The following is a 20,369-nucleotide window of genomic DNA, read 5'->3' on the forward strand; positions in this document are numbered from 1 at the left end:
TATGGGCTCCACCATTGGTTACGGCTTAGTGGTAACTAGCCACCGCCTAATGGCCACGTGGACATACTATGAATTCACAGTGCTAGACACAGTTCTTTCCTCCCAACGAGTGAGCCAGGAGCCCAGAAATCCTGGGATCCAGGACCACAGCCAGATGTTGATCCTGAACCCTTCAAAAGCTGAAACTTTGAGAAGAGTAACAGAAAGAGGGTGAAATTCAACAGTAGAAAAGGCAATTTTGTCTGTCTTTTTCTTTTCCTATTAATCACAAGAGTTTCTGCTAAAAGAAACTGGGGGAATGATGGAGAAAAAAGAAAGGCCTGCATATCTTTGCCTATTAAGGATAAAAAAATCGCACAAAATCAATGGAAGTTCATTTTCCACAAAAAACACAAACACTAACCTGTCACATACTGTATTTCCAATAGAAATACCACTGTAGAAGTAAACTTGCAACTATAATCCCCAGGGATATATCATACTTCCAACATAAATACCCTGTAGAGGTAAAATTTCACCCATATCCCTACGTACAATTCTGGCCATTCACCTTCAAAATAATTTTTACAAATTGGAGAAGCTGCAGAAAGGGGTTGTCAATTTGGTTAAGAAATGGACAGCCCATCACTGAAGATGATACTACAGAGCACAGACCAATCAGCTTGGCAAAGCAAAAGCTGAAAGATGCGATGCCACCCACAAATGCTTCTGGGTGTAAGTGTCAGAAGCAGGAGGAGTTATATAAACTAAATGCGTATCTTAAGAAACAAATATAAACCGGTCATAAAGCAATTCAGATTGGAAGTCAGGTGTAGGTTTCCAGCCATCACAGGAGTAAGAACAAGTATTTGGGGTTATGGTAACAATGCCTCCAGCAGTTCTGAGAAGCCATTTTACCAAGCACCTGATGGCACTGAATGCCATTACCTTTCTGGCCTCGACGATCAAGGATGTCAGTATTACCAAACAGCTTAAACACAACCACCTTTAAAACAGGAGACAACAGAGGCAAAAACCAGACATATACCATGCAGCACTCAGCGAGCTTTCTCACAGGTTTCCAAGCAGTATCAGTAGACTCCAGAGGTAAGGATACCTTTAGCATATCGAACTAGACATTGTTGCCCAAGGTTACAACTCATTGATCCCAAGATGACAAAGGATGTGTAAAGGAGGCTTATTCTATCCTGAACTTACACTGGTATCTTACTTCAGTTAAAAATAAACAGGGGAAAGCAAATGTGCACAGTTAAGTGAGTATGACTGGTTTGTTTTAAATGCTTTTTCACTACAAATCTCCATTGTATGTTTAATAGTTATGTATTCTTAAGTTTGCACATGTAGTCACTCACTCAAACCTCATAGACCTCTCTTCCTTCTACAGCTTCTGAGGCTAAAATATAAACCGGACAAAACAGAATCATACCAATTTTTATGGGATCTGGATCAGAATACTAGTAGGGTGAATTGAAGGAGGCACTTCTGGAGAGGACAGCTATCTGCAGGGCAACGTTTTTCTAAAAGGAACCCAAACTCAAGCCATAAGCTCTTCTTCAGTACTTAGATCACCTTCAACAGCGGAGGAGCCCGTCCCACTGCTGCAGCATTTCTGTCCAAATCGGTAACGTTCAGTGAACTGAAGAGTAATTCCTCAATTATAGCCCGGCACAGGAAAATTACACCCAGAGCTAGGAGAACTGAGTCAACACTCTCTCACAACTCGCATCCTGTGACAAGACTGGTGCCAGGTGGCACCACGCTGCACTGCCAAACATGACCTCAAGCTTGTACTCTACAGAAATAAAGCACAGGAAAATGTTCCTCACTATACGGTAAGGAAAATGTCAAATGCTCCCCAAAACTTCTCTACTCAGGAATTCAGACAGAACTGCGAAATAGCAGAGTCTGCATCCAAACTTCAGACAGTACCTGACAACAGCCCATCTAGCTAGATGTGAGGATGCAGACAGGCATGTCATGAACAGCATCCAAAAAACGCTTCTCAGTTCTACCCCTAGCACCCCAAAGTACAAAACCTGAAGATTTTTGGTTCCTTCGCAAAAGTCTGTCTGTGTACACCCACAAGCAACCACATCTGTGTGATTACAGGAAAGAGATGACTGGTACAGAGGAAAAGAAAGGAAGAGAAGGAAATTATGCACTACCCTTGGGTAGAGGTAAGACTGACCTAACATGTACATAGCAGACCGAAAAACACGATCTGAGATAAGAATTCTTCTCACGTAGAACAGAAGATGACATCATGAAGGCAATCAACACAATTTACATTTAGATAAAAGATTAAATTCTGTTACAAGCTACGATATTCTGAATGTGTTGAAAAAACTAAATCTGTGTACAATACAAAAGGAAATTTGAAAGATCAATTTTTCCAGTTATTCACTTGAAAGGTTCTGTATGGCCTGGAAGACTATGAAAATACCTGCAACTGCAACCAAATGACAGAAATCGTTAAAGCTTCTTTCAATTGAAATAGTTATGCCTCGTAAATCCACCTTGCTGTATTCTCCACAGCTCCCTGCTTTAGTCAAGCTGAGGTAAGCAAGCTGGTATCTTCAGCACTGATACGGGCAGGAGGGGATACTCCAGCCTGACTCTCAGCTCTTGTTCTCATCCACACACCATGCCATGCTGTTTAACTGCGGCAAACTGCTGGCGCAGCCCTGCTATGAACTGGCATGGGGAACAGGTCTGAAGTAAAAAAACAGAACAAACCAAAACAGCCTCCCCACACACACACACTTTATAGTACAAAGTTTGGGTTTTTTAGGACAGATCAATTCTCCAGTTTAGTTCAGAGCAGGGCCTCACAAATAGTTTTGTAGGCACAACTGAGAGGATAGCAAACCACAGGAGCATGAATAAGTGGGAATAGTTTAAATGCCAAAGACTGTCTCATAAAACCAGAACACCAGCTGATCACAGTAGCCCTGTATCTTGCGACCTCTCTCCTGCAGTCACTGGTACTTGGACTTTTTGTTAACGTTCCTTGCATCCCAACAACCTGAGGACAAAAACCTTTTATGTCTAGGAAGATACATGTTTCATCTCCATTTGAAATATATACTGTACCAGTGTGTGTGACGCCTGGATGTTTTGAATATGTGGAAGTAGTAAGTAGGCATTTGCTAGCTGCACTCTAGGTTCTTCTGGAGAAGACATCAGAGTTCCCGTTCCAAAAACCTGGTGTTAAAAAAAAAAAAAAAGTCATTACATCAACATCTAATATTTCAGTTATCACAGTACCATACAAATCTGTTTTGCTAATAATAACAATCTTCCAAGAAACAGATTGGGTTTTCATGTTAGATTCTTTTAAAAGACAATGTAGAGATATAAAGTTCCAATGTGGAAAGTAACTACACACATAAATGGCACTTTAGCATCTTCATTCATTCAGGCACTACTACAAAAACAAAACAAAGCACTCACCAGCAGATCATCAGATTATCTCAAAAAGAAAGTATCTAAACACTCTTACTATTCTTCAGGCAATTACAATACACATATTACCATTTGGCAGTGCAGTAATTTCTGGAAAAACTTTGTTAATATTCCAATTGCATATTGAATGCAATGGCTTTGCCTTAAAAATTGAGTAAAGTAATTTTTTATCATTTTGGTTTTTAAAGTCTGCAGTTCTCAGACCACTATAAGATTTGTAAGTTGAATGTTTTAACTGCATTAATATTCCGCTCCACCAAGATTAGTTTTTGAAAACGAGATGCAAGATAACGGGGGGCGAGGGGGGAATCATTAGAGGTTAAGAAAAATGCCTTGGGGTTTTTCACTTGTATGCAAAGACTTTTTTTTTTTAATAGAAAAAAACCACGTTTTTAATTAAGAGGATAATACAGTGCATTCTACGTTCACTGAAGATCTCTGACTACAGATAGAAAATATCAGATCAAAGGGAATAGGCTATTTTTTTTAATGAAGGCATTTACAAAGTACATTTTACTATAATGGTACCCCTTTTCCATTTGGGTGAATCTTCTGCACGTACTCTTGCATAAACACATTAGAAACATCAAACATGTTTCAAGGCTTTTGGGCTCTCAAGAGCACTGTAACTGTGCATCAACCACTCAAGTTATGCCCAATTTTGAAACTCTTAATTCTAATGCAAGCTGAAATCATGGGCAGCTACTTCCTCTGTTTCAGGTGGCTGGTGAAACTGTCCATGAAAACCAGCCTGTTGCTGATTTTAGCAGCAGTCCAACAGGAGGCAAACTGATTTTTTGGTGGCACTGACAACTGCTTCCCCGCAACTTGTTGATAAAAGGCCCTGGCTGAGCTGACTGGGCAAGAAACTAGTGGGCAGGAGTGAGTGCAAGGAGAGGAGAGATGTCAAAAAGAAAAGGTCAATCACTCTATAATGCACTCTTCCCTCATCCTTGATGAAAAGTTCCTGCCAAATGTGGCATTACTTCGAATAAATACTAGATAAATGCAACATTTCTATTAAAAAACATGTATTTCAACTGAACTTACCCATGCTTCAATTTAAGGAGCTTTGCTTTCCACCACAGTATCAAAGTATGGGAATGGAAGAGCTGGATGGTTGATTAAAGCTGGCATTGTTTTTAAATCACTGAATTCAGAGTTAGATTTTTCTTTAACAAATTAATAAAAGCAAAGAATTTGGAGTATATAATGTCCCTTATAAAAATAAAAAAGCTTAAGACTTGCTTGAACTCTCTAGTCAATAAGACAATAGACGGCTTTAATGCACAACCACTACTTTGACTTTCATGTTTTAAGGGCCTAAACCTCTCACCCTGTGCTACATCCCCAATGTGTTTACATAAAATCCTGCAGAGTAGCTGAAAACCACCTAAAATATTTCCTACATAGGTTTTTCATGGCAAATGCATTCCAGCACAGTACAGTATAGACTGCAGTATTATATGAAACCAACTAGTAGTGACAGGACCATGATCTTGTAAGTACACATATACAAATACATTTAGTTCTACTACCACAGGTAGCCCCATTAACAGTAGTAATTTTAACCGTATACATGTATGAGGGATCATGAGACTAGCAAGATCTGGTAAAAGGGATGAATTGTAAACATTACCCCACCTGATTTGTAAGAGGAATTCAATGAACTTTGAAAATGTATTGAGCTTTTGAACTGAATGGACTTTGAACTGTAAGTTCAAAATGTATGAAAACCACTTTTTAAAACACAAGTAAATCCAAAACTCAAGCTAAAAATAAGAGTAGTTACCTGATACGAAAGTACTCCATGAGATGAGGTATTTATAAATAATGAGCTTTCAATACTGCCTTCTTCTGTTGGCAGGAAGAGTACTCTGAAAGAAATTTTTCCCATCGCTGGAATCACCTGCAGAGACCACAAAGAAGCTTGCTTGCTCAGTGCCAGTGATCACGACAACCACCATTCAGTCGCACGGCCCAACAGACATTTCCACATGTACACCTCTATCTGTAGATCCCACTAAGCAGAATCTCAGCCCAGAGAAGTTTCATCTGTCCACAACTCTCGACTCTTACTATGGAGAAGAACTGAGACCACGCAGCAACTTGCCGTTATTATGGCTGGAGTTTCACCGTATTATGGCTAGCTCGGGCCTCGTCAGTCAAGACTCCTTTTTGCATGAGAAGTTAGTCATGCAGCACCAACAACCTCAACAGAGTGCACAAAAATGCTTCCCTGCATATAGATACCTATTACAAAGTGAATCAATGCCCCCTGTGATATATAGTCAAATGAGTCAAAGCTGAATTTGGGCAACACAATTAGTAACCAAATAGGTCTCACTGAAAGAACAATGATGTTTATGTCTGCACAGTAATACCCATTCAGCCATAGTAAAAAGACAAACCAGATGAAAGCATAATAAAAACCCTTTGCATATCAGCAGAGGATAAAATCTGGGCTTCATCAAACTGAGAACACAGCAATTCATTCTTAACATGCATTTTATTGTTATACATAATTAAAAAAATTCATAGTTAAAATAATGGTCTTAGATCATAAGGCAATTATGCTCATAATTGCAATACAAAATGCATAAAACATTTCACTGCAGTTTTTTTTGAGGAATATGCAAGACCATTCAAAAGACTGAAAATTCAAGGCTGTAAAACACCCACATGCCTGTGGATTACTGCATAATGTTGCATAGAGCAGAATGAGATTTAAACAGCCTCTTTAACACTGAAAAATTCTTCTCTTTCTCCGTTACTGTAGAACACATTTTCTATTGTAGGTTTTGGATGTCTTCTCCCTTACCAGTTTAAGCAAAACAAAAGCTAGCAAAACAGAAAAAAAGTTGGAGGTCCTACAAAAAAGCACGAAGAGAAAACACAGAATGAAAGGCTTAGGCCAAAGGAAGCACGAAGGCTTGGCACTTGGCCATTACATAGTTTCCAAAAGTACATCAACACTTACCCAGCTATGAGCAGGAGACACATGAAACTGTCTAGTAGCTGTAAACACTGAATTCACTACAACTTCTCTATCTCTACTAGGGTTGTAGGCATGCAGCATTTTAGCTCTGGGTAACCCCAGTAATCTAAAGGGGGTGGAAAAAAGAGAAAGAAATTATTCACTTTATAAGCACAGGCAATGCACAAAAAAGCAACAAACACAAATCACTCTAAAACATGTTCATATGCAACAATTTCCTAGTTGTAACTATTCTTTGGAAACATGCCAAACAAATTTTGCCCTTTAGTATACAAAGACAAGTAAGTAACATTGGGATGTGAGAGGTGCACTTAGCCAAAACTCATTTGAGTCACCCGGAGTTTAAGAAAAAAACAACCCTTACGAGGCACAAAGTTTCCAATAAAAAAGTTTAAATAACCAAAGTCTTGTTTTACCAGTTAAAGCAACTATTCTCTTACAGCTTTTGCCTTAGCTAATACATCCTAAAACCCAGCATCTTATACATTCATTCTGTGCATCCTCTGAAACATTCCTTTAACTCACAAGGGGATCGTGTTTCTTTTCAGTTACTGATAGACCAGAAGCTGATTGTCATTTAAGAATAATTTTTAAAGTTTTCTTAGAGGAGAACTAAAAAAAAAAAAACCAAACCTCTCAAGTATTCTACCAGTATGTTTTGCCTGGGACTTTCTAGATTTTATTTTCAGAAGTTAAAGGAAGCAACAAGCTCCCCCTCCACTAGGAAGGCAATTTTTCAAGACATGAATAACCAGCATGACGAACTGATTTGACATCCATGCAGAATCACCTGAAACGTACCCAGAATGTGTTACAGTTCCCTATCCCCTTTTCCTCCTTCCTAGAACTAAGTTTATTTTCATTCACAAAGTATTGCAAGGCAAGAAACACAGTTCCAACTGTGGCAATTACTTTACTATTTCTCTTTTTTTCAGAGGATGGCATCATCTCAGCTAATGCTCTTTACCCAAATGCAGCCCAGTATAGTTGTTCCTCCCCGCTTCATTATTACTCAAAATAACAATCATGTAAGATACTCACTGCATTCCAAAATGCAGAACTGACGGGTGAAAATGCAAGGCCTTCCCATTTGGAGGCATCTTTGCTGAGAAGCTGGAAAAAAGGGAAAAGAAACCACAATTAATATTTAGTGGGCACGATGCTACACATCGCAGGGAAGGAAGATGCGTTACAGGCTCTGACTCTTTATATTCTAAACACACTCTATTTCCAAATCTTTTCATACGTTCCTCTGGCTGCCGTAAGACTGACCTTTTAAGAAGGTTTCCATACAACAGCACATGTTGGAAAGCTCATGCCAATAAAAGTGCAGTTTGAGAAGTATCCCATTTTAGAGGCAATGCTGCCTTGGACAACCTCCCTTCCTTGCACATATCCCCTCAGTCATGCTGATACACCTATTTATGGGGCTGTGCAGTGAACTACAGAGGGAAAACAACTTAAAAGAGTCCAGGGGAATGCAAATTACGTCAGCATGGAGCAGATCCCCAGTCTCGTCAATTCGACATTCACACACGCACTGGTACGAGCACACCTGAGAGATGCGAAGGTAGAGGAGTAAACAGGGCAAAAGCCGACATCAAAAGAAGTGCCTGCCTAGCTGTGGCTTTAATGCAAAAGCCAACTCAGCCAACTCATTTCTTATATGCAAAAGAGAGTAAGAAATAATGTGAAACACGCACATCATCATCTTTCCTTTGCCCTAGGAAAATTCACAATAAAGTTCCCATCAGCTCTAGCACATTTTTAGCTTATTTCAACATGAGTTGATGCCCTGTAACATAGACAGAAATCCCAGGATATCTTCACCGCCTTCTCAATTAAAACTTGTCCTCCACAAGTCCCAACAACCACAGTGGTAAAAAACAAGCCCAGCACTTGTTCATTACATCTACGTACCCAGTGCTATGCTGTTAAAAACTCCCCCAGAAGCAGTCTGCATACTGCATAGCCAGAACCAGTTTCATCTTTACTGGATGATGCTAATAAGCATCCTAGGAAGGATGAGTCTGAGAAGGGAGGAACAGACTGTGGTCTCATTAGTTCTCCAGCTGCTTTGCATAATGTGTGGTACTACAGTTAATTGGTCCCCAATTTAAAAAAGTAGTTCTGTAACATTACGCTTTTAATATATTAAAGTACCTACATAATTCTGTTGTTATATTCCAAACCAATAGAGACATCATAATTTATTACCAGTCAGGAAAAGTCAGGTTTATTATTATGAAAACCCACAACTTTTATGAAGACATTTCTCATACAAGGGAGCAAACTCCCTTGCTGTTGTAGCAGGAGCAATGCAATATATCCAGGTAGTGTTTCTGGGGAGCCGCTAGAAAATAATGAAAGAACAGATGATGCAGAACTACAAAGTCTGGGTGAATGACACTCTCCTTCCAACCACCTTGTCTCTGCCCCAGCCAACTCTTGCTCCATTCCTAGAAACACCGCAGCAACCAGCACCTTCTTCCCCTTCCAAAAGTCAGCCTGAGATGTACCCAGAAGGAAAGCCTGAGTACTGTTGTAAACACACACAAATTAAAATTAGTACTACAGTAAAAGCCCCAGACATTTGGGGGAAGGAACATTTCTTAAGGGTCCTCAGATCTTTTTTTTATATGCACACACATATATAGCAAAATAAAAGTTAAGCCAGTGGTTTATGCACTAGAGATCACCTTGAACCCCATCACCGCTTAAGTTTCTAGCATCTTACAAGTACTGCTGAAACACCTTTTCCCACCAGAAAAACCTTTGCTGAGAAGGGCAAGAAGCCGAGTGCTCCTCTGCGCCAATTCGTGTAATTGGCAGCAGCTCTCCAAGACTTACTAATCTTCCTTCTGGGGAGCTCCAGCAGCGTCAGCTCTTTTCCTCTCAACCCTCGCCCTCTGCAATAGGCACCCAATGCACTGGGTGCAAATGCAGCTGTGGATGTCAGAGATTGCATTTCATTCGGTTTGGGTGAACAAGGGCATGCTGTAGCACTGGTTCTTAAAAATGCACTGTGTTATTGTTCAGACAACAATCAGAGCCAAACCTCCACTAGTCAGAAAATGGGAAAAGCCCTGTGAGAGCAACAGCAGCAGCAGGGATCCCAGGGCTGCCGTCCCATTCCTTCTGGAGAAGGCAGCCTGGACCTGGGATGGCTGAAGCCAAGTCTCAGCAAACAAACTCTGAGCTGACTCCTGAGCATGGAGGTAATTTCAGAGCATCCCTGCACACTGCTCCCCAGAGGCCCCAGGAACAGGCCTGTGGCTACGAGACATCCAGCTTCTGCTCTGCACCCCACAAAAGCTGCCGAATTGCTCCAAGCCCCAGCCTGGCCCCAAAAGCAGAACAGCCACATTCCTACGGCGCTGTGCTCATAACTCTGCCTGGCGGCCAGCTCCAGGGCGCCTGCACCGCTTATCAGCGGCTCCAAAGCAGTGCCAAAAAATAACTTGACAGCTGAGTTTATTCAACGGCAGGACTAGTGGAAAGAGAAATCCGCCACTGTTTGGGGTCCGTCCCCCCCCCAAGGGAGAAGACGACAGGTTAGAATAGCAGGAATGGGGAAGGGATCATTCTGCCCATCACAGCTGAACAACCAGGATGCAGTTTAAAGCCCACCACTGTAGAGAGAAAGGGTCAGGCCCATCCACATTAGAAATGTAATTCTCCAATGCGTTACCACAAGTCTCTTAAAGCCAGCTGGCAGAACACCCTTCTGCACCCCTGCTCCAAACACAATTCAACACCTTCAGATCTCTGCAGGGGATCTGACATGGAAATAAATGCCAAAGGCAATTTTTAAAGACATTTAAAAGTTGAAGACACTTTTTAAAACAAAACATTTACTTTTTGGACTTCTTTTTGTTTGTTTAAAACATCATCTCACTAATAGATTCACCTCAGATTATACCCAAAATTTTTCTTTTGGCTGTAGATGACGTCCAAAAAAGTACACGGGCTGTTTCATGAGAATGCTACAGGCCTGGGAAAGACACACAAATATCAGCCTAAGAATGGAAGTCTTGCAACAACAAAAGTGAAGAAACAGTCCTCTTCGTAACAGAAAAAGCCTGGTTTCCAACTACTCTGTAATTGCTTTTAAAATCAGCTAACATCACATGAAGCACGCCATCTAACAAAGCCGGCCTCCACACTAAATGGCATCTCTGTTTTTTCACGCAGACCAGTTGAACACCGACTTTTGCATGATAAATTTTGATACAGCAGGTCAATTCCAACATTTCAGGGGACACTTATAAGCACAAGTGAACAGAACAGGAGGGAGATGGGAGAAAGAAATAGACGAGGGGAAGGCAATTCCTGGCAACTACTTTGAACGCTTAGTAGCAATTGCCTCTGTATCAAGAAACTAGTTTAACTGGCCCCATTATCACTTTCCAGCCTAACAATCCAATACCCTTCCTCCTCTCCATCCTCACTATATATTTAAAACGCTGAGGCCCTGAACCATCCATCTCCAGAAAGAAAGAAGAAGAAGAGATGAAACATTGGGGAGGCAAGGAAGGGCTCCACACGGTCACCCAGGGCAGGGGGAAGATGGAGGGCAGGCTCTGGGGGGGAAGGAGAGGATGAGCCCAAGAGACCCACAGCTCCAGCTCATCACCTGGATTCACACAAAACATCCAGCAGAGAGGGGCAAATCCTGAGCGGACGCACTGCTCCCGGCACCGGGGGATGCTTGCCGAGGAGAAAGGTGGATGGGGAGCACACAAACAGGGGCCGGAGGGGTGAGGAAGAGGGGTGACACTGGGGGAGCAGACCAGGACGGAGGAACGCAAGAACCCCCGAGCGCCTGTGCAAGCGGAGAAATGCGTCACCCCAGAGCAGCAGGTTTGGTTTGGGCTGCTGCTTCTTGTTTTTTAAAAGGAGCACGAGCTGTAAAATCTTAAGCTATGATACGCCCTCCACGGGGAAGCCCCAGAGGTGCTTATCTGCAGGGAAAAGGGCATCAGAGGAACACGGAGACGTTCCAGCCTTTTACAACATTTCCTGCTCCAGGAAAGAACATTCTGGTGTCCTGTTGATGTGGGACTAACAAAAGGGGATGCTAATACAGGGATGCTCGCTAAACCATGCTGAGTGTGCTGTTAAATACATGGCTGAAATTGGTTTGCCCTCGCTTCTTTCAGTTGTTACTCTCCGATATAATCAGTAAAAACAGGTAAACCACCAGGTCAGTGGGATTTTTATATATTTATTTACAGCCCCAAAACCTAATATTTATATGCAATGTATACTATACACAAACATTTGTTCCAAATAAGCAAAGACCCTTTTATTTCCCCCAAATGCAAAAGAAAAAGATCTTTCTTCATAACAGTATTATTCATACTTCACTAGCCAAAATCACAAGTATTTCTAAAAAATCCAAACAAAAGGCCAAATCGACTCTGAATAAATTGATGAGTTTTGTGTTGGTGTTTTTTGGGTTTGTTGTGCCTTTTTTTTTTTTTTAAACAAAACTTCAAAACTGAGTTAATCCATCTAATTATATATATAAAACACTCAGCAATCTGCAGAATAAGCTGCATCTGAGCAGAAGTAAAGAAGTTTCCTGGAAGGAAGTTTATCCCAGCATCCCTTTTTCTTCTATTAGCTCCTTCAAGTCTTCCTTGTATCTTTATTTCTTTACCTTAATTGACTACTTTAGATTCTCTCAGGATGCATGTTATCTGATGATTCATACAGCAACATCTGTAGTTGAGAATAATCGTAATTGCTACTTGGTGCCCTTTCTTCATCCTTCCTTTTTGTGTCCTTTGTTGACAGCAGATGAAGAAAAAGCAAGTTGGGGGAAGGCATTTTATTGTCAGGCCTTTTTCTTTATGGTTGCAGGGTTTTCTTGGAAGCAGCAGGCAACAAGGACTGGATTCTTTAATGTACAAGAAGTCTTTTTTGAGTGAATCTGCTTAGGCAGTACTGTTTTATTTTTCAGTATATTGATAAAAGTAAAATTTGGCTTATGTTTGGCATTTTGGCACTTTGGACATTCAGTGCAGGAATATTAATGAGCCCACAAGATGAGGTTTTGAGATACAAAAGCATGTATGTATTGCACAGGAAAGCACAATTTTTATGCGTAAACTGAAACAGAGAAATAAAATTAAAAAAATTTACTGACTAATTTAAATTAATTCCTCTAGACTACACCTGATAAACAAAACGCAGACTAAGAGACTGAGATTCACATGTACGGAAACAACCAAACCCAAATACTTTTAATAGTTCTGATTACAGCTGATGCAAAGAAATTATTTTGACATATGAAAGTTGTTAATTAAGAGGAAATTAACACAGAAATAGAAACAGATCGCAGCAGCAGCTGAACCAAAGTCTTCTGCAGAGCTGATACAAAGCTTTGGTTTGTCACATCACCCAGTCCCTCTCTTCTCTCAACCTCCCATTTACTAAAGGTAGCAAAAGCACCAAGCAGTAGTTACGAAGGCTTAACTGCAGCTCCTGGAAGACAGACAGTAGTAGCTTTAAAAGAGGTGACAACATTGTTTGGAAATCCAAAATTAAAACTTTTCTTTACCATCAAGGCAACTCTGCCAAAAACACAAACAGGAACATTATTAAATTATGATTTTTTTGTAAGCAAACTTAATTTTTTTCCTAGAAGCAGAAAGAGTCATCAGAAAGTAAGTTTACCTTGCAACAATACAGCTCACGGGCAAACTATATGTGCAGCACCTGGAGAAGCACAGCTCCCCATGGCCTCAGCCCTGTCACCTTGGCTCTGGAAGCTTCCACGACTTCTCCTGAAGCCCCATACCTACATAAGACTCGGGTGATAATATATGAACCGGTCTGTGGATTTTTTTTTTTTTTTTTTTAAGAAAAAACCCATCTAGCAGGTAAAAACGAAAATGTGAATTTTAAACACTGGAAACCTAGAAGGCAAAAACTCTGGTATTTTTAGCACTGCCTTGTTTAGGGAAGAGGGGGAGGCCTGACTCGCTGCTTCTGAATGCTTGGGGATTGGCAACCCATCGTTAGGAATTCACTTACATGCTTTACCAGAGAGCTGTGCTGCTTCTGGAAGACGGGTGGTAGTCTTTTTCTCTGAACTATGCTACGTATATCAGGGATCGAACCCTAAACTGCGGAAAGCAGGAAAGGCCAAAACAGTGTTACCCATGAAATAATATGTATGCATGCATGCCTGCTATTTTGCATGTTTTGGCTACAGGAAAATAGGAAAGGGGAGCTAAACCCAAATAAACCAGTGAAATGGACAAGAAAACCTCTCTAAAAACAATTCCCATGATTTATCTCCAAGGTCATGATTTAAGGGGCCAGACAGGTCTAGCAATCTTTTTCTTGCTCTCCTTCAGCAACTGAGAGCAGCCTCCTCAGCTCCTCTCCTCTAGCCCTGGTGTTTCCACTGCCATTAGTTGTCTTCCTGGGTACCCTTCTCTCCTCTTGCTGCCTGTGCTCCGTCTTTCTATAAAATTCTGCAATAACATTCATACAAACCCTTCGCAGAATAGTTACCTAAGCCAGCAGTGCTTCAGTTTTATTTATTACAAAACTACAACAAAATTGCAATGATCAAACTCACAGTATCTCACAGTATAGCACTTATAAAGTTGCATTTCTCAACGGGATGTAAATGGAAGGACGCAGATAAAAAAAATGGGCTTTTCTCCCTACCCTCACACCCAAACAGTCTCCTTGAAAGAAGTTAAAAGCTGACCAGAATAAAAATCAGAATAAGACTCGAAGAAATCTAGCAGAGATGATGAGCAGTGAGGCATGAAGCGCTATAGCAAGCATCCTGGTGAAAAGCAAAGGCTTTCTTTTCCAGATGTGCCTGTGGTTTGTAGTTTAGCAGCAGCAACAGCACAATAAAGCGTGTTTAACAGCAGAACGGAATTATTCCCTCCCATAAATCAGTCTTCAACTTCTGAAATAACTGAAATCTGTACTAAATTAAGAAGTTAGTTCACAATTACTTGAGTTCATTTGAAATTGTTTTCTGAAACCTCTTCTTTCGAAATCCTTCAGCCACCCAGATTTCAAGCAACAACCAATGCTCTCCAGAGACAGCCCAGGGGGACCCTGTATTTTTTAGGCATCTTAGACAGACAGTCTGTTTGAGCAGGGGGGGGAAAAAAAGGCAGAAATTTTAAAAATCATAAAGGTATATAAAACCCCTAGAAACCCCGAAGCATAGACCTGGGAGAACAATAAGTGAGCTATCAGTGAATTGGGCATGCAAATCAGGCACCCATGTGGCCTAAGCTGAACCTGCAACTACTTGTGGACACAAAAAAAAGGAGTCTTGTTTCAGCTAGGCTGAGAAATATCTAAGTTATTTGTTTTGGATGAATGTATGGGGCCCACTAGTTCAAAATGCACATCAAACATTTTTCCTCTGAAGCATCTCTACCACTGCCAGCAAATCCCAAATATCCTGGCAAGCAGAACATCCACCTTCATTTTACTTTTTGCTTCGCATAATAATTGCCTGTTCATTTTGCAATATTTCATAAGCCGATGTCTAAGTACTTAAGACAATGATAACTGCTCTGAAATAAAACCTTTAGTTTGCCTTTCTTTTTTCCAAGCTTCTTTATAATTTAACTTTTTTAAGAAGTCAGCAATCTTCTATTAAACTGTTAAAAATCACAGAAACTATAAAGTTTACTTTTGTTTGTTTGTTCTTCCCAAAACAAATTAAAAGAGTCACTTGCCTAATACAGCAAACACTTTTGGCTCCATCAGGAGCCTTGGCATTCTTAAGTTTTATCTTGAATTACCAGGTCCTGGACTTCTGGGGTTATGAGAAAATACTGCATTTCATGTCTTTTTAAAGAATGCTTCTAGCCCATGAGTATGCAAAATAAACACACAAATCCCAAAGGCACAGAAGGCAGCTCACGCTTTTTTTTTTCCTTTTTAAACCTCAAAGCTTTTTAGCCAAATTCACTTTTTTCGAGTAATTTGCTTACCTTGTAGTTGCCAAATACTCCAAAAAAAAACCAACCCAAAACCCTTTAAACTGCCTGCATAACCCAGGTTTGTCTTCAAAAACTAACGCTAAGACCACAAATCATTTCTGAGCTGTTAACTTTTGCCTATCTTACTTAACAAGCATTAAGAAAGGCAGTCAAACCTGAATGCCCCCTACTTTATCCATGTAAATAAATGGCTGCTTTTTGAAGAAGGCTGCTCAACTCTCACAACTCAAAATCACTTCAAGAGGAGCTACGAGACTCCACACCTCTGAAAGACCACGCTGTTTATCCAAGCTCCTGCCCCAGAGTCTCTGAACTGAAAATGAAACACTTTCAAGTGGAAATGTGCTGCTCATAGCCTCTTTCAGACATTCTGAAAACACGAAGCCCAGAGAAAGAAAGAGCGCATGGAGAAGTACCGAGAGAAAAGGCTTCCACCGTGTCAGCACGCTGCCTTCTCCGGCTAAAAGCAAAGCACTAAGTGCAAGCCTTGCGCTGAAATACCATGACATCTAAATGGCCGTGCCCTACCACTGTTTTCAAAGCATTTTACTGAAAGCAGTCAAATTTCACAGCGTGGCCCTCTGAAAGAGGTAGGATAAAAGAACCTTAAGAAAGGCAGAAGATAGACCACAAACCCACCTGCCTTGGACCTAAGGAGAGCACACTTATTTTTATTTACTAGGCAGTAAAGTATTTAATTCTGTCCTTGCAATGGCGAAACCATGGCAGAAGATTTGAGTGGCAAGGGCTGTTTTTAAGCAGTCTTGTACTAATGTAATTAGGAACCTAACAAAGGAAGAGACAGATATTCCAGAAGAAACAAATACCGATTCTATCACACCTGCCTCAACTAGATTAATTCCCTAAAAATAACGATGAACTTGTTTTCTGTTCCTGCAGAGTGTCTCCAGGACAGCGAGCAGCACAGAAGGAAGAGATCCAAGTGAGAACGGCCCTTGCCTTTTTAATGCATCGACTGCAATTCCGGTTTTACCAGTTAAAATAAAAATCCATCAAGCGCCCAAAATTTTACTCAGAAAATCTCCCTAGGCTGAAGAGCAAAGGGCCAATTTGTGTCAGTTCAGCAGCACCCCTCCTTCACAGGTTTCACTTTCGCAGGCTGGGGCAATGCAGCATTTCTCGGGCTCAGGGATCCGGCTCCTGCCTCGAGAGAAGGGGGAGGCACCGACAGGAAGCACAGTGGGGCTGCAAAGCTCACAGCAATAGGAAGTTACAGGCTTGTCAAATATCATTGCACCCAACCATTTCCTTTTTCTATTTACAGCCGCAGCCAAAAATTTCCATCTTGACAGAAACCATTTTAAGTTAGAACAGTTCAGCAAAACGCATGAAAGAGCTCTGTGGTCACTGATAAGCTTGACCCGCTTAGTAATTAAGAGTGATAATCTTCCTCCAGCAATTAAGAGTGGTAATCTTCCTACAGGAGCTGCCTTTTGCTGCTTCTGCATTAATCCAAGCCTTTTCGTTTCTTTTTATAAAGAGAGTACAGGGCTGCAGGACAGCTAAGGGACAGATTTGCATGGTAGATCTAGGCCCATAGGAAACCTTTCTACTGAACCTCTTGAGAACCAAAAATCCCCTTCCCCTTTTTTTCCCCTGAAACAGAAAAAAAATGAGTATTAACTAAAAAGGAAACTAAGCAAATACAAGAAAACTCAGACTTGGGACTTAAAAAAAAAATTCTGCTTTTAATTTATTCCCTTTGGTCTAGACAATGCAGCTGATACTACCTGCCCTGCAAAGAAGCCATGGAAAAGTCAGTAAGTTCACATTTCCTAAAGCTGCAAAATCCAAGTTCGAGACAAGAGTGGAAAACATCAGCCTGGACTTTGCATTTCTTCTCTTTTGTGAGTTTCAGCCCAAATCTTTAAAAACAAAGTATAATCTCTGAGCATCACCTTTAAGCATAATAATTTACTTACAAACATCCAATACCATTCCTTGTTTAGCCAACATACGAAGACGGACAACCAAAATGGGTTCAATATGGAAAAATCGTACAAGTTATCTACACGGTACTTTAGCAGATAGCTTCGAATGCTACTACTGTGGAAAAGCAAACACTACAATATACAGTTTAGACATGTTAGGCAGTAAATTAGTTTACAGACTGCTAAGACACTGGGGAAGTCCCTCTCAAAAATTTAAATACATGCATCTCTTTCAAAATCCTTTTACCTATCATTTGAGTACACACCAAGACCAGCTTTCTCAGTGCTATGTTTCAGTTTTGTAAGGAGAAAAACTATCACTGCTATTGATTGCCAGACTTATTAAAGACTTAATGCTCTTCTCTAACAGATGAAACTTCATACAAGACTTTCCAAAGCATGTGCAAGCTACCCAGAATTTAAACTACATACACTAGCTTTCTCAGATGACCTAATTTTTCATGTCATTAAACAGCATTTTTACAAGCCGTATTATATGACTGCGAAAATATGATGCAAAGAAGAAATTAAAAGAAGGAGCAAGGCTACACTCTTCTTCAAGGTACTTTAAGCACAGGGGTGCAGGGTGAAGCTGTGGTTGCACGGTGGTCCTGCACAGAGCAGGGGAACAAAGCTGCTCTCCCACGCCCCAGGGGCCACTATCAAATCTTAAGGAGGAAAAGTTAAAGATAAGTCACTAACCAAATATCAACACTGAAAAAGTAGCTTCGGCCCCAAATCAACACCTCCATCTCACAGGAGCATCACTGTCTTGTTCTTGTTTTCCACCCCTCCCAGCTGGGGTGTTTTATATCCTCCTTAGAGTCCCTCCAAATGTTTTGGTGTCACTTGACAAAGCTTTTTGTTCTGGTGCAGTAACCTGCTGGTCTATGCCACTTTACAGATGTGATACGTAGTATTATTTATTAGACGGGACATGTATTTTCTGGAGAAAAATATGGAACTTTTTTCTTATGAAGAACCTTTTAAAATTACAATAGTGATAAAAAAATTGAAGACTACTTATTGTTCATCCAGATTTTATTAACTGATTGCACTGTGCATTTTCATCTTCACCTATACACTTCAATAGTCCAGTCATATACACCTACTCTTAAAGTAAAAGCTTTGATTTTCCAACTCCCCAAACAAAACTCCAGTTATACATCCAAGTACATCCCCTCCTGCAGGCAGAAGAACGGGGGAATCCTCCACAGCATCGGATCATTTCCACTTTCTCACCTAAAGCCAGCAGACCCCTTCAGTGGCAGGACAGCCTGCCGAATTCCCCTGGCTGCCCCTTTTGAAAAGAGCAGCTTGCTGCGCTCACCTGTCTTGTGTCACTCGGCACTCTGGGTTGTGGTATGCAAAATGAAAAGACAGCTCCATGATTTAGTGCTATTAATAAAAAGAAGCACTCTCACAGTGTATTTGTGACCTACTCCTAAATACTACCGTGTATTTATACTTTGTTAGATTACGTTGTTGAAGAAAACACAGATGTGAAAAAAATTCTACTAGAAAATTCAAACTAGCAAAAATTTAAAAATTTTGGCATTACCAGGATTAGTAGTTACAACACTTATTGCAGAAATTACCAGGTCCGTACAAAACATCTGGGATCTGTTGAAGCCAATGCACAGCATATGCTCCAAGCCAATTCTTCTCACGTACAAAATGCTGCAGCCTTCTGCTATTAAACAAAGCAGAACCACATGAAGCACACCCCGTTTCACAGGTTTATTAACAAAATGTGTACCACCACCAAAACCTCAGGTATGTTATGGCTGGCACATTAACCTCTAGAGCTCTGATTTCCAGCAAGGGGCACCTTAAGCCAATGAGTTAACATTTGTTTCCTTCAGCAGGATAGCTGGTGGGGGAAGGAAGAGGAGAAAAAGGAGCTGAAAAAAATAGCAGGAAGTCAGCTTTTGATTATTTTGTACCAGTTAAAAAAAGTACTTGCAATCAAGTACTATATTAAGACTCCATCTCCCCTAGATTCTTGCATTTCTTCCTTTATTTCAAAGATAAGAAGCTAGTCGGAGCTCACCAACTTGAAATTTTCACCTGGGAAACGAAGAGAAAAGAATCAGTACTGCTATTTTTAGTTTCTTAACAAGCCTCAAACCAGAGGTGCACTCCCACTGCAAGAAAGGATGCACTTTGCTTCTGCATGCTCCACACATTAGCCTATTTGATACGGAGTTTCTAAAGCTGCTCGTGAAACAAAAAGCTCCTTCAACAGGCCAAAGATCTCTCTGCAGCCCAAAGGCGTACTTAACCAAGTTTGGCCGTACGTCTCTCGCCGCTCCTTCCTCTGCAAGATAACTAGCAAATAAATGTCACGGTCCTGCATGGGAACCCACCAGGACCTGCGCAAACTCCTGCTGAAGCCCAGAGGGGTAGGATCGGGACCGGCGTGGAGCACTTTGCCCCTTCTTACAGGCGCGTTCGAAAGTACAGACCCACGTGTGACTTAAGTGCATGAAAGCAAGCTTGGCAAGTGCATTCAACCTCTGAACAGGCTTCGTCATGTCACTCCACAGCAGTATTTTACACTAAAAAAGGAGCAACGAGGCTTTGTAAGGCAGATCTCTGACTGTTTCAAAATGGAAGACGTGGCTTGTGGCAGGAGTATGGCAAAAAGAGGGAATAAGGAAGGGCAAGATGCTGCCCCAAACCACAGCGAGCAGCAGGTAACACATGGATTTGCAGCTACCACAAGACCACGTTTTCAACACCTCATCTTACTTTTCCACAGCCTGTAAAATTTCAGCGGATAGAGGGAAAATAAAGAAAGGTGCAAGTGTTCAAACCAAGTGTCATTGTCCCCAGTCCAGTGCTCACACCCAGCAGGACCTAACCTCCGTGCCAGACCTCACGACAAAGCCACGACAGACACAGGGCCGCTTGCAGTTCTCCAAGTCCCAAATGAGCTTCCTCGGCTTGGGA

At 41.1% G+C, this 20,369-nt stretch overlaps 1 protein-coding gene across 7 annotated transcripts in view; it reads right to left on the reverse strand.

The window, feature by feature from the left end:
* TMEM131L (transmembrane 131 like) overlaps positions 1-20,369 on the reverse strand; it is an 83,784-nt gene that overhangs the window by 40,304 nt on the left and 23,111 nt on the right. For all 7 annotated transcript variants that reach the window (XM_072861246.1, XM_072861242.1, XM_072861245.1 and 4 more), the window contains exons 4-7: positions 7,505-7,576; positions 6,446-6,569; positions 5,258-5,374; positions 3,094-3,204 (exon numbers count right to left, since the gene is read on the reverse strand). In XM_072861246.1, coding sequence (XP_072717347.1) covers positions 3,094-3,204; positions 5,258-5,374; positions 6,446-6,569; positions 7,505-7,576 — 424 coding nt within the window. The remainder of the gene's footprint in view (positions 1-3,093; positions 3,205-5,257; positions 5,375-6,445; positions 6,570-7,504; positions 7,577-20,369) is intronic.

This window comes from Ciconia boyciana, chromosome 5, assembly GCF_034638445.1.
Source record: "Ciconia boyciana chromosome 5, ASM3463844v1, whole genome shotgun sequence".
In the NCBI taxonomy this organism is placed as follows: Eukaryota; Metazoa; Chordata; class Aves; order Ciconiiformes; family Ciconiidae; genus Ciconia; species Ciconia boyciana.